Source organism: Centropristis striata, chromosome 6 (assembly GCF_030273125.1).
Source record: "Centropristis striata isolate RG_2023a ecotype Rhode Island chromosome 6, C.striata_1.0, whole genome shotgun sequence".
NCBI lineage: Eukaryota > Metazoa > Chordata > Actinopteri > Perciformes > Serranidae > Centropristis > Centropristis striata.
In genome coordinates, this window is record NC_081522.1 from 3,692,006 (window position 1) to 3,713,462 (window position 21,457).

The 21,457-nt window shown below is 37.4% G+C and overlaps 1 protein-coding gene across 2 annotated transcripts in view; it reads right to left on the reverse strand.

Annotated features, from left to right (window-relative positions):
• Positions 1–16,663: 16,663 nt before the first annotated feature.
• Positions 16,664–21,457, reverse strand: part of glg1a (golgi glycoprotein 1a) — a 70,675-nt gene continuing 65,881 nt past the window's right edge. For both annotated transcript variants that reach the window (XM_059334897.1, XM_059334895.1), the window contains 3 exons: positions 21,152–21,272; positions 19,976–20,082; positions 16,664–18,896 (listed from right to left, as the gene is read on the reverse strand). In XM_059334897.1, coding sequence (XP_059190880.1) covers positions 18,729–18,896; positions 19,976–20,082; positions 21,152–21,272 — 396 coding nt within the window. In that variant the 3' untranslated portion in view covers positions 16,664–18,728. The remainder of the gene's footprint in view (positions 18,897–19,975; positions 20,083–21,151; positions 21,273–21,457) is intronic.

Genomic DNA, 21,457 nt, shown 5'->3' on the forward strand with positions numbered 1-21,457 from the left:
CTTGTAGCTGTAACAAGCAGCGCCGCTAGCATCAGTTAGCTGCTAGCATCAGTTAGCCGCTAGCGTCAGTTAGCCGCTAGCATCAGTTAGCCGCTAGCTTTCGCTAATGACCAAATTTCACAACAAAGAAATAAGAGTTATCAGAACTATTGTCCCTTGTTGTGAACCCCAACTTAAAGATATAAGTAACAACAACTCACCAACTTGTTTTTGAGCAGACAACTGGCTTCCTTTGTTGTGCTAACTTACATTATTGCCCTAAATGTCAATAATTTATATTTCCAAGTTTTATTAAATTAAATCACTGTTTTAGGCCAAAAAATACAAGTTGGCTTTTTTGCAGTGTAGAACCTGCTGGAGTCTTAACTTAAGGAGATGCTGGAGAACCTGCAAACACAAGGATGTGACAAACTGTAGGATAAGATAAATAAGTGCTGTATGTGTGCACCCAAACTGGCATTTTGGCATTAACGACATTTATATAAATGAGTAAAAGATAATTTATTTTCTCAAAAGAGAGTCGATCTGCATAGCAGTATGAAAACAAGCAATCAAGTTTCAGTTGGACTTTAAAACTAGCGTCAGCTGTGGATTGAAAAGATACTTTTTTTTTGTTTTTGTACAATTTCACTCTGAAGTTGAATTCTCTAAAAAGTTAAAGTAGGTTATGTAATGAATGCAGGAAGCAGAACATTATTGATAAAACACTGACTAGTCTCTAAAAAGAGGGGAGGGTGGGAGGGGTGTCAAACCACTGAGCGTTTTTGGACTTTTTATAGGCTTATTGTATCTGTTCGGCTTCTTCTGCAAAACTATAAATTCTGTACATAATGTAGCCATGTTCGAATAAACCGTATTTACCTTCAGAGTTCAGGGAGTTATTAATATTAAAGCCAACAGAAGGTTTTCAGTGTCACAGACAGTTCTTTTACTATTATTTTATTATTCCAGGTGGTGGAATACACACACACACACACACACACACACACACACACACACACACACACACACACACACACACACACTCTCTTGTATTTCTATCTTTGTGAGGACCCTCATTGGAATAGTTAAATTGGATTTTTCATTCATTTCAATTTTAATTTTGTTGTGAATTTTTGTTTTCAAATTCAGTTAGTTTTAATCTGTTTTTAGAGTGACTTTGATAGTTTAGTATTCTTTTTTTTTTAAAAATGCTTTAGTATTAGATTAATTTTTATTAGTGTTAGTTTTTTGTAATGGGGTATTTGTTGGGTGGGAGATTAAAAGAGGTCACAGTAAATTTTGCCTTTATTTCCTTTGTCTTATCCATCATCATTATGTAGGAAAAAAGACGAAAACAAAGGACATTTTCACTATAATTTTAGTTAGTTTCTAACCACTAAACAGTTTAAGTTTATGATAATTTTTGAAATATGAACCTAACTGTAACCTTTAACCCTTAAAACAAAGTGTGAAATCTCAAAAAAGCCTTTAAAGAAGTGAGGGCCGGCCGAAATGTCCTCACTTTGCAAAAATGTCCTCACTCTGTTGGTTAAAAACGTGTCCTGGTCCTCACTATGTAGGAAGTACAAGAACACACACACAGAAACACACACACACACACACACACACACACACACACACACCTGTCATAAAAATGAGAAAACAAATATTTTAGAAATCTTTCAAAAGCTTGTTTAAAACTAAAATGTATTTGTTATGTATTCGTCAAATAACAAACTGAATTCACTTTTTTATAGCCAGATTAGAGCTGGAGAAGTCACAAATTAATCAGAACATTCGACCACTCTTTTTTTTCTGTTCAGAAAGAAAATAACCATAACGTGATATCTTAAGCATGAATTAATAATGTTTTTTCTATTATAAGGTTTTTTTTTGTAAAACAGTAAACTTGAAAATTCATGGATAACAATGATTATTATATTTTAGCATAAAAAAATATAATTCGGGTTAAAGAGCTTCTACATACTGGTGGATTAAGTATTACAGAAACATAAAAAATAATTTTAGTTATTACTAATGCTGTTAATTTAGGGAACTGGGGCATAAACCGCTGGTCTAATAAATTGGTTAAGCACTGTATACATTTATATATAAAGTATATTCACTCAAGTACTGCACTTAAGTTTTTAGATACTCGTACTTTGCTTGAGTATTTCTACTCCACTTCATCTCATAGGGAAATATTTACTTACTTTTAACTGCACTGCATTTAACATTTGGCATCTGACAGCTTAAGTTACTTGTTAGATTAGTTTTCCCGTTCCTGTCCAGTGAAAACAACGTATCTCCAGATGTGTTGATATGGATGAAATTTTCCTTTATGTGCTGAGAAAATTCTCCGATTTCTTAAGCGAAATAAACTCTTTAAAACCGTCTTGGATCAGCTTTTTTTTTTACTTTTAAGAGATACGTGTAGTTCTCACAGGACAGTGAAGCTACAAACATATCATGATTTTACAGAATATCATGCATTGCTGTAGATCAGGGGTGTCAAACTCAAATACACAGTGGGCCAAAATTTAAAACTTGGACAAAGTCGCGGGCCAACATTGATATTTATTGAAAAAATTGACCTAAACAAGTTCAAACGAAATGGAACAAGCAAAGCTTGATATAACTTAATATTGCAAACATGCAAAATCGAATATCAAATAAAACAAACAAACACATCAATGGCATTCATTTCTTAAATAAAATTTAAATAAAAATCGTATGTCCCTTTATTTTATATGCGGCCTTCTTTAAATTTAAATTTAACGGTAAACTTTTTCCACAGGTTAAAAATAAATGTAAGAATAAAATAACAATAATAAACCAAATGACTAATAGTAATATCCTTCAATGAATGTGCAGCCATTCAAGCCTTGGACTAGCAAGAAAAAGTGCATGAAGACAACTTTAATTGTTGCTCAGTTTGCTCCACACTGATCTACTGTGTTCAAGCCAAAACACGAACAGAGCATTCTGGGATTTGTACACTGCAAAAAAAAAGAAAAGTTGGGTGAACTCAAAATTTCAAGGCAACAAACGTCGATAAAATTTCAAGTTGAACAATTAAGCTAAATATTTTAAGTTTTGTTTTTGAGTTTGCTCAACTCTGAATTCAGATTTTTGTCAATTCAACACGATTGTAACGCCGCTATGAAATGTCAGCTAATGTTGCGACCACAATTTTGAGTTAGCATTGATATGCTAATGGCTACTCTTGTAGCTGTAACAAGCAGCGCCGCTAGCATCAGTTAGCCGCTAGCATCAGTTAGCCACTAGCATCAGTTAGCTGCTAGCTTTCGCTAATGACCGAATTTCACCGCTTTCCCGCATTTCACAACAAAGAAATAAGAGTTATCAGAACTATTGTCCCTTGTTTTGAACCCCAACTTAAAGATATAAGTAACAACAACTCACCAACTTGTTTTTGAGCAGACAACTGGCTTCCTTTGTTGTGCTAACTTACATTATTGCCCTAAATGTCAATAATTTATATTTCCAAGTTTTACCAACTTAAATCACTGTTTTTGGCCAAAAAATACAAGTTGGCTTTTTTGCAGTGCAGTATTATTTGCGCTGTATAATACCGGCGGGCCAGCTCTGGTTGTCATTTGGTATTTCCTTGCGGGCCAAATATAATTATACTGCAGGCCAAATTTGGCCCACGGGCCAGAGTTTGACACCTCTGCTGTAGATTAATCTAGCCAACAGGATATAAAGGGGTTAAATGAGAACAACCTTAAAAATCTACAGCAGTAAAATGCAACACCCAACCCAACCCAACACAGTAATGCAGTAGTGATAGAGAACATTTTACTGTTCAATTAGTACTTTTATTTTTCATACTTTTTAGTACATTTTACTGACAATACTCATACTTTACTTGAGTTAGGTTTTGAATTGTTAACTTTTTCTTCAGTAAAGGATCTGAACACTTCTTTTACAACTTATTGTCCTTCTGATGCGTTATCATGACCAATCACATGGCTAATCAATGGTTTTATAGCTAATTTTCTAGATATGCTCTGTTGTGTCATTGTTCCCGTAACAATGACGAATAAAATTCTTTGAACTTGAACTTTTGAATTTGTTAATCGTCTCGTTAAATCGAACAGAAGATCACTTTCAGGAGCCATGTTTGTTTGGATTTTTTTTTTAATTCTGCAGCAGATAGAACATGTCTTGGGGTCTTTGAGGATTTGTAAAATGTTTTTCTTTTACAAACGGGTGCTTAGTCCTGTGAGTTGTAATTTTATGATAACAGTAATGCATGAGTGGCACACACTGGGGCTGTATGAGTCAACGTCTGTGCTGAAAATAAAAAGTTAAGTAAAAAGATATTTCTGCTACTGTACTGTCTATATTCTGATAATAAAGCAGAAATATCTCCGTTAAACACATAATAAACATGTTTTACCCGATACTGTGTCATGCGCAGGTTTATTTTGTGCTCTGTTATAAGCTGTAAATCCTCAAGAAAGGTATTTTTAGATGTTTTGAGACATTCGAAGCGTAAAACTGTAGTTTTGTTCGATGGAAGCTGCGAGGTCGACGTGTTTTGACTGAAGAATTTCACAGAGATTCGTCAGACGGCCTGAAGCCTCCACAGCCCAGACAGAACACACACATTAAAAAACACACAACACACAGACATACAGGCCCGTGTGTTTACACTGTATGTCTGCAGACGTATTCTCACACACACGTACAAGACAGAAAACACACTAGATGTATGTTTACATGAAGGCAAACACACACATCTGTCTACACAAACTCGTACATCAGACTGTGACGTCAGCTCTGTTCACTTAAAATATTTACACGTGTGGGGATTTATAGATAACTAGATAAATATGTACACAATCCACAAATGCTTGATGAGATTCAGTCAGATGTCTGGGAGGACTTATATGTTTGAATGGTATTTGATTCTTTTAGGTTGTTGAAAGTCCAAATGATCATTTTCATAAAGGATTTGTTTTGTACTAGAATAGAAGAAATCAGCAGTCTTGGTAAAACAAACCGGAAGTTTAGCATCAGAATGTGTGTAGATTTAAACAGTGTCAAATGGGCAATAATGTCTATAAAAAGCTGGAATTAACTAGGTGATTTGCACAGCAAGAGGGTCGTAGGCTCTTCTGTATGGAGTTTGCGGGTCCTCCAGCTTCCTCCCACAGACCAAAAACATGCAGCTTAGGTTTAATTGGTGACTCTAAGTAGCCTGTAGGAGTGAATGAGAGTCTGTCTCTGTAGCAGTGTTTCCTTTATGGCAGCTGTTCTCAACCTTGGGGTCGGGACCCCAATTGGGGTCGCAAGATGATTTCTGGGAGTCGCCAAATCATTTTGGAAGTCAGCTCTGTCTCCACTGTGTTAAAGTGTTCATGTGTTAATGTGTTTTAGTCTTTTTGGTCATTTAATGGCTTTTTTTGGTCATTTTGTGTCTTTTTAGGTAATTTTGTGTCTTTTTTTAGTCATTTTGTGTCATTTTTGGGTAATTTTGTTTCTTTTTTGGGTCATTTTGTGTCTTTTTTTCAGTCATTTTGTCTTTTTTTGGTAATTTTGTTTCTTTTTGGGGTCATTTTGTGTCTTTTCTGATCATTTTGTGTCTTTTTTGGTCATTTTGTTTAATTTTTTCGGTCATTTTGAGTCTTTTTTTGTCATTTTGTGTCTTTTTTTTGTAATTTTGTTTGTTTTTTGGGTAATTTTGTGTCTTTTTTGATCATTTTGTGGTCAATTTGTGTCTTTTTAGGTAATTTTGTGTCTTTTTTTAGTCATTTTGTGTCATTTTTGGGTAATTTTGTTTCTTTTTTGGGTCATTTTGTGTCTTTTTTTTAGTCATTTTGTCTTTTTTTGGTAATTTTGTTTCTTTTTGGGGTCATTTTGTGTCTTTTTTGGTCATTTTGTGTCTTTTTTGGTCATTTTGTGTCTTTTCTGGTCATTTTGTGTCTTTTTTGGTCATTTTGTTTAATTTTTTCGGTCATTTTGAGTCTTTTTTTGTCATTTTGTGTCTTTTTTTTGTAATTTTGTTTGTTTTTTGGGTAATTTTGTGTCTTTTTTGATCATTTTGCGGTCAATTTGTGTCTTTTTTTGGTCATTTTGTTTCCTTTTTTTGGTCATTTTGTTTCTTTTTTGGGTGATCTGAACTGTGCGTGTGAGATTGTGTTCAGTGAGCGGGGGTCGCAGACAACATGCATGGTAAATTGGGGGTCGCAACTCAAAAAGGTTGAGAACTACTGCTTTATGCTGAAGAGTGGCCACCCACTGCCTCTCAAATGTCCGCTCACTCTGCGTGTCTCCATTACATAAAAGCCCCCAGACGGATTTACGAGACGTATGGTTTTCGATCGTCGTGTAATCAGATAGCGACAGTTTCGACCATGATCAAATACGCTTAAACAAGGGAGACGCAACTGTGGCCGCCGTCGCTTACTGTGCACAACATCAGCAGCTGATCATAAACAAAGCAGCATGGCTAATTATGCATTATGATGTCCGCTGATCATAAACATTGTGATTGTGAATTAACCGGCATCGCTAACTGTGCACAGAGTGTCCGGTGCTTGTTGTAAACAAACAGAGATCGCTTAGTGAACACCTCCTGCAGCAGCAGCACATACACACTGTACTGCTACAGAGCTAACTGTTAGCCTATTAGCAATTTGCAGATTGGACGCTAAGGGGTGAACATCCCCTCCGGCTCTGTGACTGAAGCTGGTAGAGACTGCTGCAGGAGGACTGTGCCGCCTCAACTTGTTTTTACTCTTCTTAACGAGCCGCCGGCCCCTAAAGTCTCCAATAATACCATAAAAAATTGCGGATTTGTCACCAGTCGCTTTTTTGAAATACAGTCGCTAGAGGGGGGGCTGAAAAGTCGCTAAATATAGCGGTAAAGTCGATTAGTTGGCAACACTGCTTCGCCAGCTCTTACAAATGGTGTGTGTTGTTGTGGCATCACATCCGGCTCTGCTCTTCGACAGGGACGAAAAAAGTCTGGGCAAAAGACCGCTCCGGACGGCTCATATTCAAATTAGGGGCGTTTCGGCGAGTGAGACCCGCCTCATTTCGGGTATTGGACTGTAATGGAAACACCCCTTATGCGTCTGCCCTGTGACAGTCTGGCGACCTGTCCAGGGTGTAACCCGCCTCTCACTGAATGTCAGCTGGGATCGATAGATAGTACAATCTGCCAATACACTGCAAAAAAAAGAAAAGTTGGGTGAACTCAAAATTTCAAGGCAACAAACTTCGATAAAATTTTAAGTTGGACAATTAAACTAAATATTTTAAGTTTTGTTTTTGAGTTTGCTCAACTCTGAATTTCTCTGGCACGATTGTAACGCGGCTATGAAATGTCAGCTAATGTTGGGACCACAATTTTGAGTTAGCATTGATACGCTAATGGCTACTCTTGTAGCTGTAACAAGCTAGCATAAGTTAGCCACTAGCATAAGTTAGCCGCTAGCTTTCGCTAATGACCGAATTTCACAACAAAGAAATAAGAGTTAGCAGAACTATTGTCCCTTGTTGTGAACCCCAACTTAAAGATATAAGTAACAACAACTCACCAACTTGTTTTTGAGCAGACAACTGGCTTCCTTTGTTGTGCTAACTTACATTATTGCCCTAAATGTCAGTAATTTATATTTACAAGTTTTACCAAATTAAATCACTTTTTTAGGCCAAAAAATACAAGTTGGCTTTTTTGCAGTGTACGAATAGTTTTGAGGCAAATATTATAGAGTTCCAGCACACTGGATAATATCTATTAGCAAGTTGGTATGTTGTAATAAGATATATAGCAATGTGACACATCAGAGGGAAAAAAGAGGGATATACATCACATTACATTACATTAAGTGATAGCCTAGTGAAACATTTTGTAGAAAATCATATGGTCGTTTCACTCAGTTTGATTTTTTAGCTAGAACTAGCTGTGTAGCTTGTATTATGTCTAAACCAAACTAGTGGGAGTTCAGTCACTGTATAAGTAGGCCTACATTATCTGAAATGACACATTTCTGTGGCATGATATTCTTTATGTGGTAAAAACAGATCGCACAAAGACAGATTCTGGTTTGAACTAAATCTAAAGAGTAACGCCCGCGAATGTAATAACGTCCACAAATCCAATAAAAAGCCTAATAAAAATCTGCAGCTTTTAATGTGATAATCCTACAAAGATATTAAATTTTCCACAAACGTAATAGCCGCTGCCTTCTACAAACGTAACACGCGATTTCCCACAAATGTAAAAACTATTACGTTTGTTTGCTGGGACTTATTACGTTTATGGGTAAGTGAAAATCTTCAACTTTCAATAGGCTTTTGTAATAACTTCCCACAAATGTAATAACGCAATGAATAATGGTTGTTGTGGTTGTTGTTTGTTTGTTTGCCTACACACACACTAGGGGAGACCAGGGACAGTTGTAACACTTTTTGCAATTTTTAGCAAAACATCAAAAAGCATTTACACTGGAATAACCAATTTATTATATTATAAACTTCAATCTGTCAGCTGCTGAAATAATGTATTTAAGTGGTTTTATGAAATATGTACAGGTTGCAAAATTGCTTTTAATACAGTCTTTCCACTGTTACACTGTTTAGTGTACAGGGACGGTTGTAACGTGTCTAAAATATATAACGAATCAATCATATAGTCAAAATAGAAAATATTATTCATCAGTCATGTTATTGTGACTATTAATTTCCTGTTTTTAAGTAATGATTACCTTTTTTTTCATACTACATGACAAAAAAAGTGGTGAAGCTGTCAAATTATAATGCAAGAAAATGATTTAATGGGTAGAACACCTCAAAACGCATTTAAACATGAACTCAAACATTCTCAACAACAGAGAGAGGGGGGGTGGGGGGCTCGGTAGGCCTAGTCCGAGTCACAGTTGTGGCAAGTGTAAAAATCCCTTCCATCTGTGCAGTCCTTGTGTGCCCAGGCTTTACAGGACCAGCACTGGAGCCAGACCTCCCTTGGCCTGGAGCAGCTCTCCAAGCACACAATGCACAATTCATTTTCATCATCAGATGAGTCCTGAATTTTTTGCTTCTTGAGTTTGGATTTTATTTTTAGCTGCAGACCTGATTTTCTCAGCCTCCAGTTGTTTTTTTCACGGGAGTATTTGTTTATTTGTTTATTTATTAAGGATCCCCATTAGCTGGTACCTTAGTAATATATCAAACATTTACAGGCAAGGTCAATCACTATAAACCTAAAAAGGGTAAGAAAAGGTAAGAACAACTTTTCTTTTTAAACACCTGTTTACTTTCAGTGCAACAGAGGTAGTGAGGCAGATTATTCCACAGAGTAATTGCTCTATAGATAAAAGATCGCGATAAGGCCTTTGTTCTTGGGTGAGGCACTTCAAGCTGACCGTTACTGGACCCTCTAGTGCTATAGTGGTGCAAGGAGTTTCTACACACAATTTGATTAATTAAAAAGTCAGGCTTTGTAAGGACAGCAGTTTCCCTTCTTTTCCTTCCCTTTGTCGTCTGGTTTCTTGGGCCAGCTCTTGGGTGTGGACGGATGGACCCGGGTGTTGGCTCAGGCTCGGACACCACACATGGTGTGACGGGGGATGATGCTCCAAGTGGCATGGAGGATGCCACCAGTGCCACATTGGGTGATGGAGTTGTAGAGGAAGATGAACCTCTGGTGTCTCTGCTAGCAGTGGGCGGTCTCTGACTGGGGATGCTGCAAAGTCACTGTCACTGAAAACATTCCTATTAAAAGGCCAAATTCCAGTGCATGCAAACCCTGCTTGAATATTTGCCGGAAATGCAGCACGGGGAAGGGCACTCTTCACAACGCCTGGCAGATCATAAATGGTCATTGTGGCTTCTGGCAAGGTTATTATAGTTAATGAAAACTAACGAAATAACAAAAACTAGAATTGAAAAAACATTTTCGTTAACTGAAATAAAAATAAAAACGAGAGTTTTTTTTTAAAACGATAACTAACTGAAACTGTATTTTGTGGTTACAAAACTAACTAAAGCTAACTGAAATTATAGTGAAAATGTCCTTAGTTTTCGTCTTTGTCAACTTTTTTCATACATAATTCTTTTGGTTGATATTAAATCTATTTAATCCATTTGGTTTTATGACTTAATAAACTTATTGGAGCTGAGATGGATCAGACAAAGGAAACAAAGGAAACATTTATTGTGACCTTATTGAATCTGGCACCCAACAAATACCCCATAACAAAAAAACTAAAACTAACACTAAAACTAATAAAAACTCAACTAAAACTAAACATTTTCCAAAAAATAAAAACTAATTAAAACTAGTAAACTCACTCTGAAAACTAACTACAACTAACTGAATTTGAAAACAAAAATTGACAACGAAATTAAAACTAAAACTAATGAAAAATCCAAAACTATTATAACCTTGGCTCCTGGATGAGCTTTAATCCAGCTGTCACAGCAGTTGTATACAAGCCTCTTTTTAGTGGCCCAGATACACTGCTATCCAAGGGCTGCAGCTTATGGGAACAGTGTGGGGGTACTGAGAGGAGGACGAGGCCATGGCCCCTGCAAAAATCAATCCCCTCCACAGAAAGGTGAGAGGTAGGGTTGTAGAGAATTAGCAGCACTCTTGACTCCAGTGAGGACTTGGTGTGAGTCTGGAAATGTTTGAGGAAGACCAAATAGTCCTCCCCTTGCATCCATCCAGACCCATTTGTTGTACCAATACAGCCAGGAGGGCCATTGCTGGGAAAGGAAGAATGGATTTTTTTTCGGAGGAAGATGAACATTGGTGGGATGGACTTCCCCGAGGCATTCACTGCAGGCAAGTGTAACTAGTGTCCCCTGTTCTGCAGCGGTGACTGCACCCACACTGCAAAAAAAGAAAAGTTGGGTGAACTCAAAATTTCAAGGCAACAAACTTCGATAAAATTTTAAGTTGGACAATTAAACTAAACATTTTAAGTTTTGTTTTTGAGTTTGCTCAACTCTGAATTCAGATTTTTGTCAACTCAACTGTAAGTTGTACTAACTTATAATTTTAATTAAGTTTAGTTAAGTTAATTACATTGTAATAACTTTTAATCCTTACTTCTGCAATGTGACAATTGTAACGCTGCTATGAATGTCAGCTAATGTTGTGACCACAATTTTGAGTTAGCATTGATACGCTAATGGCTACTCTTGTAGCTGTAACAAGCAGTGCCGCTAGCGTCAGTTAGCCGCTAGCATCAGTTAGCTGCTAGCTTTCGCTAATGACCGAATTTCACCTCTTTCCTGCATTTCCCAACAAAGAAATAAGAGTTATCAGAACTATTGTCCCTTGTTGTGAACCCCAACTTAAAGATATAAGTAACAACAACTCACCAACTTGTTTTTGAGCAGACAACTGGCTTCCTTTGTTGTGCTAACTTACATTATTGCCCTAAATGTCAATAATTTATATTTCAAAGTTTTACCAACTTAAATCACTGTTTTAGGCCAAAAAATACAAGTTGGCTTTTTTGCAGTTTACTTGCTTGACTCCCTTTCTGGCCACAATTTTTTCAGGATTTTGCACTGTGGTGATTCCAGTGTAGAAAAATATTGTTTTATTTAGTGCTTTTATTCTGTAATGCTTTTATTTTGTAAGGCTGTGTGCCTCTGGAAGGTGTTGGAGGGAGATAGAAATAATTTCCACCACACCTGTTTCATCCATGTTCCAGATGTCCTGTGCAGCAAATTTGTGTTTGTCCAGGACAGAAAACAAGTTGTCAAAAAATGTATTGACGTCTGTCTCATTGAAACTCGTAGCCCTTGAGAGGCTTGTAGCCTGAGGGCTTCTTATGGAGCGCCTCTTCAAAAATGTTGTGAACCAGTCGGCTCCAGGCATCCAGGAAATGTGACTTAATGGTCACGTGATTCACTCAACTCTTTGGGCAGTCCGTGGCCTAGAGGTTAGGAATCGGGCTTGTAACTGGAGAGTCGCCATTGTGGGATTAATAAAGTAATTAATCTAATCTTAACTCAACAAGGAAGTGTTGAGATCCTCTACTGAAGTAAAAGCACTACCACACTGTGAAAATACTCCCCAGCAGTAAAAGTCCTGCATTCAAAACAATATGTTACTGAAGTATTTAAATAATTCAGCAAAACAAAACAAAAAAAATCTGACAACAATAGTGGGCAGTGATGTATTGTATGATCTTGTAGTTAACATGTAAAACCACAGACATGTCCTTTAATTTATTCAGAGGAATGATTTCTCTGTCAGAAGACAAAAGACATCAGATTGGATTGATTCATGTTTCAATGGTTACAGCTGTATTATAGTTGATGTCTGAAGTTTGATGTATTATATATTGTACTATATAACAGTAGGTCTTATTGTCTGCCTTTTAATGCTCCAACAAGTTTTCACACCAGACAAAAACAAAGTCGAGTTCTAGTTTAAAATCCCTTCTCTTACTCGGTTTAAAACAGGTAATTTTTATTGCATTTATAAATTAATTATTACTCAAATCATTATATTTAAAAAAAAAAAAAAAAGGCTTTTTTTTTTCATTTTTAAAAAAACAAACAAACACATTTTTATAACAAAGATATAATCAATGACAAATCTGCAAAGGTTTGCCAAAATTCCCTGCTGCTAGAACAAAGCTAAAAAAGGTGAACATTCATCACACAATGAGTAGTTTGTGTTACTGTTAATACATTTTTTTAAACTTCTGCCAGTAGTGAATGGTGGAGCAGTATTAAGCAGAGTGTATTTTAGTCCAAATGAAAACTAAAGACATTTTTAAGCAACCAAAACACTGGAAGCGATGCCCGAAACATACTCTGCTTTATTGTCATCATGAAGAACGCTTGAAACTAATGATTGAAACCATAAACTCATTATGATAATATTTACTGACGTAATAAATCAGGTGAGAAGTAGGGTCATTATGTCTATGGACTTGCAGATAAACCGACTTCTCTTTTGCAAACCAGTGGAGTCGCCCCCTGCTGGCCATTAGATAGAATGCACATCCGCATCAAGGTTATAATAGTTTTGGATTTTTCATTAGTTTTAGTTTTAATTTCGTTGTGAATTTTTGTTTTCAAATTCAGTTAGTTTTAGTTAGTTTTTAGAGTGAGCTTTCTAGTTTTAGTTTAGTTTTTATTTTTTGAAAATGCTTAGTTTTAGTTTAGTTTTTATTAGTTTTAGTTTTTTTGTAATGGGCTATGTGTTGGTGCCAGATTCAAAGAGGTCATAATACATTTTTCCTTTATTCCCTTTGGTTTATCATCTCAGCCCCAATAAGGTTATTAACTCTTACAGTTCCAGGTGTTTTGAATTTTTGGTTCTAGTGTAGACATTCCAGTCTCAGTAAACATATTCACCATGTGTTGCATGTTCCAATAGAAACACTGAATTATGAATGAAAAAAGTTGACAAAAACAAAAACTAAGGACATTTTCACTATAATTTTAGTTAGTTTTGTAACCACACAATACAGTTTCAGTTAGTTATCGTTTTTTTTTAAAAACTCTCGTTTTTATTTTTATTTCAGTTAACAAAAATGTTTTTTCATTTCTAGTTTTCGTTATTTCGTTAGTTTTCGTTAACTATAATAACCTTGGTCCGCATTGGCCTTTAAAGATGGTTTTCAAATAAACACACCTTACAATGGAATAGAAACCTTGCAGACTTTATTATTATTAACAAACTGTCCAATTTTCATCTGTACAGAGCAACAAAAAGGAACCAAAAAAAGAAAAGTGGACAGGGGGAGAAAAAAATAATAAGTCAGATGATCAAGAGCTCAATGGATTCAGACACAAAACATTGTTTTACAAAAAGATCTGTATCATTACAAACTTAAAATCAAAAAATGTTCTAGTCATCATCGCTCAAGACAACAAGAACAGCGAAGAACCCACTGGAGATCGCACTCGCAGTCCAGAATCAGCCACACATACATGCACGCACACACACATTCACACACGCACACACACATTCACACATGCTGGGTGCTGCAGGGGGGTTCTGGGGTGTTCTGTATAGCGGGATTGGGTGGGATGGCGAGTAGGCACGCTTTGATAAAACCGACGTCAGATGGTCAGATGGAGAAAAAAGTGAAGGCAGTTCAACGAATCAGGACGTCTCATTTACAAGCAGGGAGGGCAGCGCTCACCACACCAAGCTTCAACAGTTAAAAAAAAACAAAAAGAAAAACAAACAGTACAGGCTAACTGCACGGTACGTAGTTTACAGTATGTCATCACTCAGTATAGTACACATGTACACATGATCGGCTCGAGCTGGGAGAGATTCTCTTATAGTGTTTCTGCAGTTGGCGAAGTCACTCACACGCCCCACAGCGGCAGCGAGACCTTTTTAGAAAATCTTAACACCGAGACCAAAAAGCTCGACAACACCACGACTCTCCGACGTACAATCACACCGAGACCTGGACCGCCCTTCTTCCTCCGGCATCAACCTGCAGACGCTGAACCACATCCACAAACACTGCTCTGTTTTTATTCAGCTTCGTTTACCCGAGCTGCAGTCAGAGCCCCAAAAATCCAGTCAGATTAAATTATATCGTTTCACTTTTTTGTTTGTTCAGTTTGGGTTTTTCACATCTTTGTTTTGTGCGCGTTTCTCTTTCTTCCACTCACATCCAATGTCATTTACTTGGCAACAGGGCTGGGTATCAGTTAAAAAAGTACTAATAGTTCATTATATTTGATACCTATTTTACCCCCTGACTTCCTTCAGTACGCAGCATGTGAATGGAAGCATTCTGTTGCGCAAAATGTCCCCTTCTCAAAGATAATTTTATCAAACATACTGCCATGCTTTGGAACATTTTTGAAAACATCTTGGCATTCTGAACTGCTGACTCCATCAAAAACACCACGCTCAACTTTTAACATCAGACTGTTTGGGTTACTTGCAGTAATTAACCGTGAGCATAAACCACACTGCAAAAAAAGAAAAGTTGGGTGAACTCAAAATTTCAATTTTCAATTTCAATTTTAAGTTGGACAATTAAACTAAATATTTTAAGTTTTGTTTCTGAGTTTGCTCAACTGCTGAATTTCTCTGGCACGATTGTAACGCCGCTATGAAATGTCAGCTAATGTTGCGACCACAATTTTGAGTTAGCATTGACACGCTAATGGCTACTCTTGTAGCTGTAACAAGCAGCGCCGCTAGCATCCGTTAGCCGCTAGCATCAGTTAGCCGCTAGCTTTCGCTAATGACCAAATTTCACAACAAAGAAATAAGAGTTAGCAGAACTATTGTCCCTTGTTGTGAACCCCAACTTAAAGATATAAGTAACAACAACTCACCAACTTGTTTTTGAGCAGACAACTGGCTTCCTTTGTTGTGCTAACTTATATTATTGCCCTAAATGTCAGTAATTTATATTTCCAAGTTTTACCAACTTAAATCACTGTTTTAGGCCAAAAAATACAAGTTGGCTTTTTTGCAGTGCATACAAATGGGCTTTTTTTTCTAGATCTGGGTACAAAAAAGGGGCAAATGTAGGTACTGTTTGACTGGATAGGTTTTGATTTTACTTGGTTATTGTGGTAAAAACATTAGAAGCAGTATGGAGTAGCGATACCCAGCTTGACACTAATGTGACGAAGCACAAACTAACATCAAGACCTTGCTATACGAGACAACATAAGATGTTGAATTTCGCTTTTGGTTTATGTTGGACTGGATTAAAGATAAAAGATCCATTGTTGCCCATAGTCTCTAATAGATTTTATGTTCAGGTGAAACAATGAAAGTCCAACTAAAGCTTCAGCTGGCAACCTTTATATGAATGTTTTTGTCACATTTGTTGAACCTGATAAAAAGCTCATTACACAGAGCTCAGTAGGCCTGAATGCAGCTTTCAATCATGTCAATCACTGCTGGTGTAAAATTGTCGATGAAATATAAATCACGCATTGCCCCTTTTTCACCTCAGATGATTTCCTAAACCAGATTTTAGTGACCTTTTAAATTCAAATTCTATTGCCCACTGTAGCTTTAAGATCATGATAATAATGTCTTTAGTTACAGTTAAATTAGACTGTTGTCTGAACTCGTTTAACATCACATATCAGCCTTAATGGTGAATAAAAGCACCAGTGGTCCTGCCTGATCTCCTAAAAACCATGTTTGCATACAACAAAACTGTATTTGTTAATTACATTTTGAGGGAAACGTATTATTTCCCTGATTAGGTTCGGGGTGGATGGATGGGGTCAAAAAAGCTCAGGATTTTCACCCAAGAAACAAGTGTACTTATTTTAACCCTTTGATGCACAACATGGGTCTAAAGTGACCCGACAGTTTTTATGTTCTATATCTTTGCAATAATTCATCGTTCAGTATTCCAGGTTTTCCTCAATTAGTTGTTTTTGATCATCATACATCCTATTTTTTATGTTTTCCTTTATTCATTTTTGAATAAAATCCCTTTTTCTGTCACTACTCTTCTAATACACAACATGGTTGAAAAATGAGCCACATCCATTTATTAGCTAAGTAGCTTCTTAAGCTAACTACTTAGCTAACTTCTTTGCTAAGTATTTAGCTAAGTAGCTTGCTAAGCTAACTACTTAGCTAACTTCTTTGCTAAGTATTTAGCTAAGTAGCTTGCTAAGCTAACTACTTAGCTAACTTCTTGGCTAAGTAGTTAGCTTAGCAAGCTACTTAGCCAAGTAGTTAGCTATGTAATAATACAAATACTTTTTTTCTTTATAAATTACGAGAAGCAAAATGGAAATAATGATCTGTTGTTATCAAAGATATTTAAAGAATATTTAGAATATTCAATCATAAAATAAGTTGATATGAAAAGATAGAGCACAGAAACACACAGTAAGCATTAAATAACATGTAGGGAATGAATGCAGGTCATTTTTGACCCATGTTGTGCATCAAAGGGTTAAGTAATCTAGGAGAAAATGCATTCCCCTCATAACATAATTCAAGTTTGCTGTAAGGGAACATTGTGTTATGGGAGACAGGTGCCGAGTGGTCATCCCCAAATTATCATCACATTAACTTTGACTAAAAAAACTTCTTAGTTCCCAGATTAACGTGTCTGATCCGTAACAAACATCCCTACCGGAGGTCAGGTTTATCAGATTTCTAATGTGCTGCTGTCTTCGAGAAATCTAACTCACTCGGCCCACCAGAGAGGCGTTCACTGCCACACGTGAATCAGGTTGATGCCCGGAGGAGACCAAAACCTTCACTTCACGGCCTGCATCCTCCCTCCCCTCCCTCCCTCCCTCCCCTGCAGTAAGGAGGGACGCTCGCCTGCTGGAGAAAAGGCAACCAGAGAACATTCAAATCATAGAAGAAAAAAAAAAATTGACCATTAGTAAACAAATAAATAAGGCTATGACAAAACAATATATATATATTTATAGATATAAAAAAAAGAACGAAAAATGTGCAATGATTCCAGTATCATCTTTACACAAAAATGTTCACATCTCTATTATAATCTAGAATCTTTTCATTTCTTTATTCTGTTTTATTCCTGCATCGCTCTCAGCTTTTCCCGTACCAACCAGCACAATACCAATAGCCACTCTGCAAGTTCTTGACCTTGGAGGGGGGTAAAAAAATAAAAAAAATAAAATAAAAAGCCAGTTGGCCCAGTCTGTCTGCTCCACTGGGAGGACTCCTGTGTCACTACCGAAAAAAAAAACGTTCCACACAGCTGCTGAAGCGGGAAAATCAGCTAAACTGGGAGCAGCAGGTAGACGTGAGTGCGTTTATGGCACAGGCTGGGAAAAAATAAAAACAATTCTTTAAAAAAAAAAAAAAAAAAATATCAGACTGCATTAGAGGAGAGCTGAGGTTGCCAGGTCTGTCGCTTCGGAAGGAAAAAAAAAAAAAATATCCACCCATAAATCCTGCTGTAACGAGAGCTTTGAGCGAGCCGGCTGGGAGTGTTTATATAATCGGAGCCCTCTCATCTGTGGCTCTGTGGAGGGCTGGCTGGCTGGTTGGCACCGCCCGCCTGGCAGTCCCATGGCGAATAAATCTAACTAACACACATCAGCAGAAAAAAGAAAGAAAAAAAAATATCCAGAGCCAAAACAGCAACCCCCAAAAACCCTTTACCAGGAGGACAAACAAGACCAATATGGTGGTAGAAAGACAGTTTCAATCACACAAACACACTCTCTCTCTCACACACACACACACACACACTTATCATTAAAATACTGGAGTCATTCAACTGCTCTATACATGAGCATTTTCCCATCACACTTTCTACACATTTACACTTAATGTTTTCATTCACCTCCTACGCCACCACCTCCCCCTCCCCCTCCTCACCCACCTCACCCCACAGTGAAGTGAAAACAAGTGGAGGAATACTGCATCTGTCAGATGAGAGAAGGGCAGAACTGCAGGAGGACCTGGTGCTCTGTAGCAAAGCTCAGGAAGAGAAGAAGAAGAAGAAGAAAAAAAGGGGAGAGGCAGCAGGGGGCGTGGCCTCTTGGAGAGTGGGCGGAGCTTGTGTAAAGGAACAGCAGGCGGGTCACTGATCGAACCCACTGGCATCTGCAGGATGGTGGGTAATGTCATTCCAGCGATGGGTGTTTGTAAATGAAGTGGCATGAGGAGAATCGAAGTGGTGAATTAGAGGTGGAGGAGGAGAGGGGGGTAAATGAGGTTGGGGGTGGGGTTCATATCGGCGGTGGTCGTTTCTCCCGTGGGTGTGTCCTGACCCCCGAGTGGGCGGGGTCTACCTGTCCTTCAGCTCCTGAGTGACGCGCTTGGTGAATCTGCCGCAGAGCAGCCCCATCATGAAGAGCAGCGCCACGCCTGCACCAATCACAGTCAGGATGTAGTTCTTGGATGGTGATGTCATCACCTGCATGGCCAGGTCTGAGAAGCCCTCAGCAGGAGCCACCTGACAGGAAGTGAGGACAGGGCAGAGTTCAGCCGTGATCACAACCGGGACCGTTTCTTTCTCTCAAGGTCAATTTTCAAGCTTTTCCAGTATCTTACACCTGTTGTAAGTTGCATGTTTTAGATGAGTACTTACATACTAAAAGGGGGAGATTTCACTTTACCATACCAATAGAGATGGTATTACACTTTTAAGAGGAACGATCTTCATTTCAGATAGGCTACTCATTATTTTTTACATTGAACATGTGATTATCTATAGTCTATAGCAGTAGTTTTCAACCTTTTGTCAACCTTTGAGTCTCGACCCCCAATTTAACATGCATGTTGTCCGCGACCCCCACTCACTGAACAGAATCTCACGCGCACAGTTCAGATCACCCAAAAAAGACACAAAATGACTTAAAAAAGGAAACAAAATGACCAAAAAAGGAAACAAAATGACCAAAAAAAGACACAAAATGACCAAAAAAGACACAAAATGACAAAAAAAAAGACAAAATGACCAAAAAAGGGAAACAAAATGACCAAAAACAACACAAAATGACTTAAAGACACAAAATGACTTAAAAATAGACACAAAATGACAAAAAAAAAGACAAAATGACCAAAAAACGGAAACAAAATGACCAAAAAAGACACAAATTGACCAGAAAATGATTAAAAAAAAGACACAAAATGACCAAAAAAGACACAAAATGACCAAAAAAGACACAAAATGACTTGGTTGAAAAATGAAAATGAAAAATGATTTGGCGACCCCCAGAAATCATCTCGCGACCCCAATTGGGGTCCCGACCCCAAGGTTGAGAATAGCTGGTCTATAGATGGATATAGTCAGATTGCAAGAGAAATACAGTAAGAATTTCAAGCACTTACAAGCACTTTATCCAAAATCCAAGCACTTTTTAAACCTTGAAAATACAACATTTAAATTCAAGCATTTTCAAGGATTTCAAGCACCCGTACCAGCCCTGTTTAATTAATAGAAAAATCTCCAACAAAGCGTGAAGAATCTATACTGGCTGTTTGTGTTGAAGCGCTCAGTGTGACTTTACTGACTGGCTGAGCAAGTCGTACCTTGGCAGCGTAGCTCCACATGTCGATGCGATCCTGAAGCCTCTTCTTGCACTCCGGCTGCAGACGAACACGTTTGTCCTGCAGCGCTTCCATCAGACACGACATCTCTGAGGAAACAACACAGAACTCTTGTCATCTTGTGCTGGTTTGTGGCTGCGCTGTTTGAAGTCGGAATATTATGAGATTAATGTTAGAAGTCTTCTTTTATAGAGTGCGTGATATACACTACTGGTCAAAAGTTTTAGAACACACCAACTTTTCCAGAATTTAATTGAAAATGATGCAGTTTAATGTCTCAGTGTACTCTGAAATTAATGCACATTTGCAACATTTAAAATTCTTTATTGAGCATGATAGTGTTTTGAAAGTAAAAAAAAGATTCAAAATCACATTTTATGTTGGACTAAAGGACTAAAAAAAGACACAAAATGACCAAAAAAAGACACCAAAAGACACCAAATGACTAAAAAAAGACACCAAAAGACACAAAATGACTAAAAAAAGACACAAAATGACTAAAAAAAGACACAAAATGACCAAAAAAAAGACACCAAAAGACACAAAATGACCAAAAAGACACAAAATAACAAAAAAAGACACAAAATAACAAAAAAAAGACACCAAAAGACACAAAATGACTAAAAAAAGACACAAAATGACTTACAAAGACATGAAAAGAATTCAAAAATGGACAAAATAGCCCAAGACTCCATAGAGTTAAGTTGTTAACCCACTTCTTGTTCCCTGAAAAAGGCCTACTTGTATAATTCTGAAATGTACATTATTTTTTACCTTTTTTTATTTACCTCTGGCAGTTCACCACTTACCTTTGTACCCTTTCAAGCTGTTCATTTGACTTGAACTGCTTGAATTTCAATAAAAAACTGGAAAAATTGGGGTGTTCTAAAACTTTTGACCGGTAGTGTATCTAATGCTAAACAAGCTAAACAAACCTGTAGATAAATAACAGATATACTGATCTAGCAGTTCAATGAGTCACAATTCAAAAGGAATTAAACACACCAAAAATGTCCAAGTTATGGAATTTTAAATCTATAGAATTGAACTTCCTTCTAAAAAAAACAAGCCAAAAACCATAGCAGATTTCAAGTGCTAAAAATGTTTTTAGAATTCCCCTGTATGTGATTTTCAGCTGAGGTGTGTTTGTGGACTCACGGCGCCCTCTGCCTGGTGGAATGGCTGCACATTGATGTTTGATGTCCAGAGCGCAGGCTGTGTGGAGGACGGGGTCAACAAAGATGTCCGCCTTGCTCTCCTTCAGCATGTTCAACACCTCCTGCAGGGTTAGAAGGAAGAGGGGGGGAAAGATGAGGGGGAAAGAAGAGGAGGAGCGGGATGGAAAGAAAAAAAATGAAGAGGAAACATCAGAAATTAAAGCAGGTAAAGACCATGGTGAGGAAAAAAGAAGGATCAGAGAAGGGGAGGATGAGGTGGAGAAAAGTGTCAAGAGGTAGATGAGGA